This window comes from Ammodytes marinus (assembly GCF_949987685.1).
Source record: "Ammodytes marinus genome assembly, chromosome: 5".
NCBI lineage: Eukaryota > Metazoa > Chordata > Actinopteri > Uranoscopiformes > Ammodytidae > Ammodytes > Ammodytes marinus.
Window position 1 is genome coordinate 9,470,258 of NC_137234.1, and position 10,106 is coordinate 9,480,363.

At 42.2% G+C, this 10,106-nt stretch overlaps 1 protein-coding gene across 1 annotated transcript in view; it reads left to right on the top strand.

Annotated features, from left to right (window-relative positions):
- Positions 1-8,412, top strand: part of fbln1 (fibulin 1) — a 30,065-nt gene extending 21,653 nt beyond the window's left edge. Inside the window, exon 17 of the mRNA XM_080027991.1 lies at positions 7,827-8,412. Coding sequence (XP_079884117.1) covers positions 7,827-7,966 — 140 coding nt within the window. The 3' untranslated portion in view covers positions 7,967-8,412. The remainder of the gene's footprint in view (positions 1-7,826) is intronic.
- The last annotated feature ends 1,694 nt before the right edge of the window (positions 8,413-10,106 follow it).

The window sequence follows — 10,106 nt, forward strand, 5'->3', positions numbered from 1 at the left end:
TAAAGACAAATGCGCTCTCACACACACACACACACACACACACACACACACATACACACACACGCATGTGCACGCGCATGTGCACGCACACGCGCACGTGCACGCACACGTGCACACACACACACACACACACACACACACACACACACACACACACACACACACACACACACACACAGACAAAACGGCACCATTCTTTCCTAGTTCCTAGTTCCTGTTCATCCATCACTGGCTCTCCCTGCACTGTCACATCTGGGAGACACAACCCTGACAAGCCTTACGCATCTGTGCAAACACGACCGCCGGCCCCTCAGCACTTGGAAAACATGATCAGAACCGATCAAACACTAACCATGACAACACTAACCATGACAACCACAGTAGCACACTGACGACCACACAAAATCCCTTGCAGGTATGTTATCGCACAGCAGCAGAACCAACCGAAAGTGACTTTAACAAAGACAACGTTTGTGACACATATATATACACATATTTGGAAACACAAACAGTGGAGGAATGCATTAGTCGTTGTCATCCACCTTTGATAAGGGACAGGTTGTTTGAGTAGGCTTGATAATGGGGATGATTGATTGGGGCAGTCAGCGGGTGGATGGATGAGTCCTCCCTTTGAAAACATTGGAAGACACTGTGATCTCCGCTGGACGCATGGGCCGAGTCTGGGGCCTCGTCTCTCACCTCTGACAAACTGCCGGTGGTTCCCCCCAGTTTGATCATTTTTCATCGTTACATCACAATGTGGGAATCAATATTGTCGTTGACTACACCCAGCGAGCTCATGATAGGCTGTTAGCTTTTCTTACCTTCGTGTATCAAGGTCAGTTTGCATGTACAGCATTCTCTCAGCTTTGCTTTAGCTGTTACTTAGTGGGTGTTAACAGGGAAAATATGTGACAACCCACCCATCCCATTTCTTCTGGTCCACCATGCAAAATATGAAGTTAACAGAAGCAACGGGCAAAAATCGCTAACAATACGTCTAGAAAAAATATATAGCCTACAATGATGTGACTTTTGATTTTTACTTGACTCACATGTGCAATACAATCAGTAGCCAACGGTGGAATCAAACAGTCAGCACATGCTTAGTCATCCCCTGAACGAGTCCAGAAAAACTCCTCTTCATGAGTAATTATTTGTCATGGAAGGATTTTTACTGTGCCATGAATCACTGCTTGGTTAATTCTTTTTAGGAGGGGAAAAATAGATATATTATGTAGTATTTACGTTTATCTTACCGGAGAGTAACAGATAAAACTGTATCTTTCTCCTCATGAATCAAACTCATCCTCTCAAGAAAACTGTAAGTCCATAAGACGCCACAGCTAAATTCCATTCATTTTTTAAATGCAGGTGGAAATATGCCTGTGTGGTTTATATCCTGTGTGTGTGTGTGTGTGTGTGTGTGTGTGTGTGTGTGTGTGTGTGTGTGTGTGTGTGTGTGTGTGTGTGTGTGTGTGTGGATGAATAAATACCTCTTGCGCTACCATTGGCACACGGGCCGGCCGCCAGCGAGGCCGACAGAAAGATGAATGGAAGGGGAAGTGGATGGAAAGTTTGTCTGTATGCAGGTAGTCATGGCCGTCAGTGCAGCTGTCCACAGTGGCTGGTGGAATGTGAGCCTACTGTGTGAGACATGACTGCTTCACAGAGCCGGTGGAGGGCTTTGTGGCGGCTCTGGTCTTGTGGCCGTGCTGGTTGAAGTATTGAAGACAGCAGTGGAGATAAGCAGACAACCATATAGCTCCTCAAGTTTGAGTGGCTGTCATTGGGATGAATCATGACATTGGCAATGGCATTAACAGCGGGCCCACCAGAGTGCGCCAAGACCATAAGGAATCCTTGTCTGCCCCACAAGAGATGAGTATAGCACACAGCTAATCAAAACAGGGTCCTTACCGCTCCCAGCAACCCCATAGGCAAACAACACACACTGCTTCCCCTCGGGTGGTCCTCTGTCATCAATGCACTGATGAAGAGATAGTTATACAGATACTGTATGTCACACCCCACAGACACATACCATGTACACGGTCAAAAACACACTGGTATGTAAATATACAAAGCATATGACTTGCAATAAAACTGTCTTAATAATTCATCACGTACACTTATCTCCCTTGGAGTGGTGATCTATTGAGTGTATACTCGTCATTACTCTTTGCTGTCTGGCACGGTGATTTTAGGAAAATGTAACTTTGTTTATGTAATAGCTCAATTCACAAAATTAATGTTGTTTTTTATCCAAGTTCATGTAGTATCCTGCCAAAATACACAGCAAAGTACTTAAACAGCTTATAAAGACATTGTATACTTTCTTTAATTTATAACTTAATAATTTAATTTAGTTTAAAATCCCGATTTAAGGGGGCGCCCTTAGCTCAGTTGGTAGGGCGTCCCCCCCATGGGCCTCGGCCAGCAGCGGACCCGGGTTCGATTCCAGCCCGCAGTCGTTCTCTGCATGTCACTCCCCTCATGACCTATTTCAACTCTGTCTCTACACTATCAATAAAATGCATAAAAATGCCAAAAAAATATCTTTAAAATGCAAAAAAATAAGCTTTTTTATCTCATATCCTTTCCATTTAGTCGACAGTGCATTTTCTTTCTTTAGTTATGGTTCTTAAAAAGGTCACTCGTAATACGCAAAAGGTTTTGGTCGTTCTCTGCATGTCACTCCCCTCTCTGCCCCATTTCAACTCTGTCTCTACACTATCAATAAAAAGCATAAAAATGCCAAAAAAGACATCTTTAAAATCCCGATTTAAAATGCAAAAAAAAGCTTTTTATCTCATATCCTTTCCATTTAGTCGACAGTGCATTTTCTTTCTTTAGTTATGGTTCTTAAAAAGGTCACTCGTAATATGCAAAAGGTTGTGGTAAAGAAAATGGTGCATCTTATGTCATCTCAGCTGCTCTGGCCCACAACTGCTAAAACAGAAAAGTCCAAGAAAAGACCCAACCAATTCCCTTATGGGTGCTTTTCAATGATGTCATTACCCAGTGACGGACACTGTCCAACAATGACCCATGGCCCATTTGAGAGATCTGTAACTATGACTCGCTGTTAATTGACCGTAAAATATCAAGCCGCATGCACTGGCCTTTCAGAGCAGGAGTGGGCAGGGCTCCCACCCCTTCTTGGTCAGAATTGTGTTTGGACAGCCTGACCTTTATGGCCATCCTTGTACCAGTGACCAGTCCGTAAACAAGAGATCCAGTCCCTATGGGGACTGCACAATCTATCTCTGTACACTGTTGGCAATCTAAATGGATCATATTTCAGCCATGCTGACCCGTTTCCAAAACTTAAATTGGTTGTTTTTCCTAATGGGGTAATGAGGGAGCTAGTTAGCAATATCCTTGGCGTGTCTCCTGGCCTTTATGGACTGTTTTGGGTTCCAGGCAATAAAAAAAAGAATCACATGAATGAAAAACCCTTTTTGCTGTTGATTTTTATGCCAACAGTGTTCAGCTGTACTTCAGTGATATGGTTGTAACACAACTTTTCACAGTTATTGTCATAATGATGCTTCAGAATACCCTCCAGTACCCTCTTTGCATACTGGAACTTTGTGCACCACCTGGATGCTCTCCAACGGTTTTACTGTAGCGAGCATGCATAATGCCACAACCAGCGTGTCATTATACAATACTGTGGTGAGGCCAATGCATATTTTTCATTTGTCTCTGGTGTTAAACCCATTCATTTTGGATTTTGTCATACACTTCCTCGCTGAGTTGTAGAAACCAGAAAACCCCGAAATTGTACTGTTTACATGTAACCCTTCAATATTGCAGCCCTCATGGCCATGAAGGATGACAAATGCCTCCTGGCATTTGCTTCACTTTGTTTTGTGGCAGTGTCTTTGCTACTAGCATGCATTTATTTAAGGCTATTTTCTACTTAAGGGGCTACTTTATGGTGCGGCGGAATGTTTTGGAGAACGGACAGATTGTACAGCTGTTTGTTTGATGGTGGCTGTCGAAGCCAGCACAGTCACCTTTGCACCCTGTGGCTGATACCTCAGTGAGATGGAAAGACACCACAAACTTTTCCAGCGCTACAACTGGATCTCCTGCTCCAGAACTTCAAGCTTCAGATGACATGACCTTGCAACCCAGTCACAAGGCAAACTGTCAGCTGTAGGGGTTTAAAAACCTTACCATGTTTATTTATATGAATCTCAGGTGGTATGGTAGCCAATCAAAGTCAACCTGTTTTGTGGTTGTTGGCTTTTTGCCTTACAGCCCGGATGAAATGTTAAAGATGAGTATGCGGTTGTGGTTTCACCTCAGGTTCACTGTGAGTATGTTGAGGCCCGGCTGTTAGCTGATGCTTTCCCCTCATTGAGGTGCCGCCGTGCTTTTGATGGAAAGCTTACGGAAACACAGAGTCATCATGGTCACATACACTGACTTGAGTATCAACCTCCTACGTGCACAATTTGGAACATCAGCCCAAATTGTAAGATCATAACTACCTATTTCTCGCCTTCAAGGCTGTGCAAAAAATAAATATAACAGAGGCTAGAAGTTGAACATAGTGTGTTTCTTACCATGCCACAAACCACTATAGTAGATGGACTCATTGGAATGGTTTGCCATCAGGCCAAATAACATCCCAGATTTCAAAATGTGAGATGAGGAAAACTAAACTCTGTTTTGTGTTAAGTTTCATCAACAGTGAACTCACAGAATAAGGATTTGTCATTGGGCACTTAAACAGAACAGAGCCCCGTTGTGCCCTTTGCATGTGCTAATTAGACCACAAACAAATTTACAAAACACTAATGGGCCTCAAACACATTCCACATATTGCACTATTTAGATGTACTTAATAAAATATAAGTTTAGACGCGATGTGTGTGTGTTATTAATTTATTGTTTATTCATGCGGTAAGATTGTTTATCTTATTTTCATAGAAACAAAATATTTTTAGTGGAAAATGTTCCTTCATTTGGAACTAATTATAGTGTGTGCAACACTTTTACACACAATTTAAAAAAGCCTGGAAACATCTGTCTTTGCGGTGATCCCTATTGTGGGCCATCTTACCCATATTCACTGTTTGCTTGCTCAACTCAGCACAGAAGCATTCAAATGATTGGTTTGATTCGAGCACACAGTCAATTCTTGAACCGTCTGAACTCACTTTGAGTTTGAATTGGTCCACCCAGTTGCATGCCATCTCGATCGGCTGATGTCTGAAAATAATTTTCAGACTCAATATTCAATGACTTTTTTTCCATGTCAGCTATTCTCTTAATGTTGGGGCGGTTGTTAGGTTTAGACAAAGGTTAGCTCTTTCTGACTGCGCTGACGCTTTGGAAACAATAAAATCTCAGTCCCGCTCCCCTTCGTCGAGTGTCACTACGCAACAGAGTCCCAAAACACCAAAACAAAGGGGCAACCCTCGTAGAAGTGGGCCCCATTCCACACTCCTCCAAGTGCTTATCGCCGGAATCTGCTGGAATCTGTTGTGTGCCCACAGATCCCACTCGGAGAGGGACGAGAGAGCAGCAGAAAGTGACATGGAGAGAGAGAGAGAGAGAGAGAGAGAGCAGTTCACGCTCCTATTGCTTGCCCCTCCCAGAGTAAAAGATGGATTCTTGGAAGAATGCCTCCATGGCTGTATCGCGTGACTACGACTTGCTCCCCTCCATCAAACACATGGGACTCATTTACCCATGTGGGCTATAGTGATGGTGCCACAAACACCAGGCCCCCTTTAGGAAGGGAGGAGAGGGGAGGGAGAGAAGGAAGAGAAGGAGTGAGTGGGTGGTTGGGGGGGAGGTCAGGCATCATACAATGCCAGTGTCCCAAAAGACGCAGTGGATGGCGCATAATGGATCATCATTTGTCCTGTGGTGAACGACGACCAACTGGGTTTTACTGCTTTATTACAAGTACCACAGAAAAGGAGCCTCATAATACAGACCGACGGAGGCAACGATCCGTCAACATTGTGATGCATGTTGAGTTCAACTCTCGAGTCGTCATATTTAAAGGTGAATTCAGCGATTCTGGAGAAAGCTTGTTGTCAAAATCACTTTTTGTCATAATAAGTAAGTAAATATCTCCACATGATCTTCTACATGTGCGTGCTGTGAAAAAAATCCAGTCTTCATACACAACAAAGCCTCTGTAAACGGGCATGTTGCTGGCTAATGGTGCCCCCCCCCCCCCCTCCATTGTTCACCCTTCGTTTATATACCAGTTTACAGAACCTAGGCTTTGTACTATTACTGGATTTTTTTTTAGCGCACACAAAGGTAGGCGAATGTGAGGAGATATTCACTGATTTTGACTAAAAGCAATTTTGACAACTAGCATTCTACAGAATCGCTGACTCTACCTTTAAAGCTTGAACACGTCACTGACTAGGAAGAACAACAACGAAGGTTGAAGGTGTGATATGAGGACAGTGTGGGGATTGTGCTGGCTGACTGCACTCTGGCGATGGCTGTTCAAACAGGTCAGAGCTGAAATGTCACCAGCCCTGTGCAGAGAAAAGGCCTGCTGACAGCCTGTATAAACAGTAGCATTTTTTTCTCCCCAGTAGTCAGTAGCATATTCACTTAAAAAAGAGCCCCCAATGAATTCCACGGGCATTCAGTAATGCAGTATGTTGAGTCCCCCATCTGTTTTACCTTGATACAGGGTGTCTCTTGTCAGTGAAACTGATTAGAATTGTCAATGGATAATCCTGACATCACTGGACACTAACACTTAATTTGATTGCTCATCCAAATGTACTAGCTGATACCAAGGCACATTAGAACAGCGGATTTTTATTAGTATATGATGTTGGCAAAGTGAAAGAAACCTTGTTTTATTATAAGTGTTATACCCTTTTAATCCTCAGCCCCCTTTGGGAAAGAAACTTTTTAAATGACTTGCCATAATCGTTGCCTAAAGAGATCAGCTAGTGTTAGGTATTTATTTGAGCCATTTCTTTCCAAAGAAATAGTGTCCTTGAAAACTGCTGACAGTTATGTCCGTGGATTATCTGCAAGATAACATCTTGTCCACTCCCGCCAGTGAAAGAAGCACATCAACATCATAGCAGCTTTAGTACTCTACTCTGGATTACTTCAGCCAGAGTACTGCAGCACTCACAGCCAAATAAACAATATGGTTAGAAAAAAATATACTTGAAATGTAAGAAAAGTGCCTTGGGCCTATGCACGCAAAGTGTTAGCTTTTACTCAACCAATGTTGGCAGCTGCATTCAATAAAATGGAAGTATATATCAAATTGACAGAACTGTCGGATGTGCATGAGACGAACGACTGAGGAAATGGATCTGGTTTAGACAGCCTTTGACCGGTACATTGATTTAAAACAGATAATTTCCTCTTAAATTACTAATTACATTTTTCAATGTGCTGAGCACTACACGAAAATGCCATTGTATTGGGGTGTCATACAAAATTTCCAACTCAAAATGTCACCACAACCAAAGCTATCTGCATTGTTATAACCACTAGGGGTAATTGAGAAAATATGTGTTGGGTGACTATTTAAACTAAACAGAAATACTAACTTGAAATGATTGACTGGAGCAACTTAATTGAAAATCAAACCAAAATGAACAAGAATAAGACACTGTTATGTTTGAAGTTACGTTTCCAAAAAGTCAAAATCGACACATTTATATTGTCATTGAAGCCAAGAGGCTACTGCCAAAGTGTTACATCGTAACCTTCACTGGTGCTGTTATTGTGCCAAAGACAGTCTATTATTCTGTTTTCTATTTATGGTACTTTTAGTCACTGAAATTATTCTTTGTCTCCTTCAGGTGTTGTTCGCCAGGTGAAGCCTCTGATTGGTCCATTGACGACAGTGTTAAAACTGTCAATGCGCAACCTGACAACCCAGGGCGACTCCGGACAGAACCTCATCAACGTTCATGTCTTCGTCTCTGAGTTCTGGTTCTGAGAGGTGGATGTCAAATTTCCCCACATGTATTAAGACATCCATTGTCAACACTGTACATATTGGTTTTGGTATATCAGTGTCCAGGTTTTAATGTTATATGACATTTTCTGAGATGAAGGGCTACTAGCTGCTTTTGATGAGGGACTGATGTTTTGATGACAAGCTCAGCCTGAAGTGCACTTCCTGTGTTGCATCTGGCATAGTGGAGCTGGATATGAAAAAAAAACGTTTTGAAAAAATCTTAGAAGTAATGAGAAAAACCAGAACGTTGTTAAATTGAAAGTGCATGCATTTAGAAAGGTCATCTAAGGATATGATGATTCAATTCAACAATTTTCTTTCCTTGACATTATAAGCCTTTGTTTTTGTAACATTCACTTTTCCATTCTTACTGTGTGCATCGGATGAGGTATTTTTTCTATGGAATAAACACTATTTTAGTTACAGTATTTGTTTTTTTTGTATTTCCTCCCAGTAGCATTTAAATACCAATGGTTGTATGTTTTACTAAATGTACACTCTTGGGCTCAGGGAGTTAAAGGTGCTATGAGGAACTTTTGAATATTTCTGAAACAGTCTAATTTTTCCTCTGATGATCATAAATTACAACAGCAAACAAGACCATCAGTGCAAATAATGCTGTTTTTATATAGTTTTTCTTAATGCCTTTGTCATGGGTATGCTCACTGAGGAACAATAGATGGCGTAGTAAAAACACTACCGCTTTTGTCCAAAAGGGGTGCAAGAATTAACACAAACAAAGAACCTTGGAGCACCTTTAATAATAACATAAAACATTTAAGTACATGCCAAAAACCGATATATGGAGAAGAAATAGGGCCTCTTGAGATACATCCTTGAGAAGCTACATTCTCAGTCACTACCACCGAATGTAAGTGGTAAATGGACTCTGTTAAATATAGTGCTTTTATCCAAAACGTTTGCTTCTCATTCACACACACACACACACACACACACACACACACACACACACACACACACACACACACACACACACACACACACACACACACACACACACACAACAAACCCTACGATTAGAGGACAGTCCTCTTCCTGGTCCACAGCCACCCTGTTATCTGCTTTTTTAATTATTTTTGTGCAAATGTGCTGGACTGAAAATAGCCCTTACAAATGTTGACAATGTTGTGTACGTGGCTCACCCTGGTCATGAAAACATGATTACTTGTGTAATACTCTGTATGAAGTCATAAACTGATGACAGGAAACTTGATTGCGATAATTCAGACATGTCAATATTAGCGAACAAACAGAGACATGCAAATAGAACTATCCCCGACAGTTTACTTTCATTCATGGTGGTCCATGCAAGGTCGGTTTCCATGGTGACATTTAAAACATCCCGTTTATTTTGCACCCAGTGATATCTGTTGACAGCCAGTGAAGACTTATATTAACAGCTTGTCCTCGGGATGCCCTCAGTTGAGTTAGGATGTACGTAAGCTTTGATTCAACGTACTCTGTGCATGCATGCAAGCACGCTCACTGTGGGTTTCCTTCATGGTCTTGTTGTCATTATTGGAGCTGGGGGGAGGTAAGATTTTCCCCAAAAAATCCCCTTTGGTAGAGTGACTGAGGAGGGGAACAAGGTGGCAGTAGTAGTTTAAGAACATGGGGCTTAGGTACCAGAAACCACATTCCTAATTACATTTATCAGTGAACCAGAACTCCTCTCTCCATCAAACATGGGGGGGGGGGGACATCAGACGGAAAGGGAGCTGAGCACATGTCAGTAACGGCCAAACTATGAGACTGCAATCATCACTGCGCCCGGGCCGAGCCAAATCCTCCCGATGCTTCAAAGACAATGGAGGAGGAGGCGCATACATCAGGATTTCAAGTCGTCTGCTGTGATGGATTTTAAGGCTCTACTTGAAGGGGGATATCCTCTTCAGAGGAAATAGAGGCCAGCAGGTCAGCCTTGTGGTCGACATGAAAAGAGGGAAGAAATGCTGTGTGTGTGTGTGTGTGTGTGTGTGTGTGTGTGAGAGAGAGAGTATGTTAACTTCACATCCCCAAAAAGCATACTTTCAGGCAGTGTGTGATATGGTACATATTTTTTAATGCTTCTAATACAATTTCCTAACTTTACGCTACT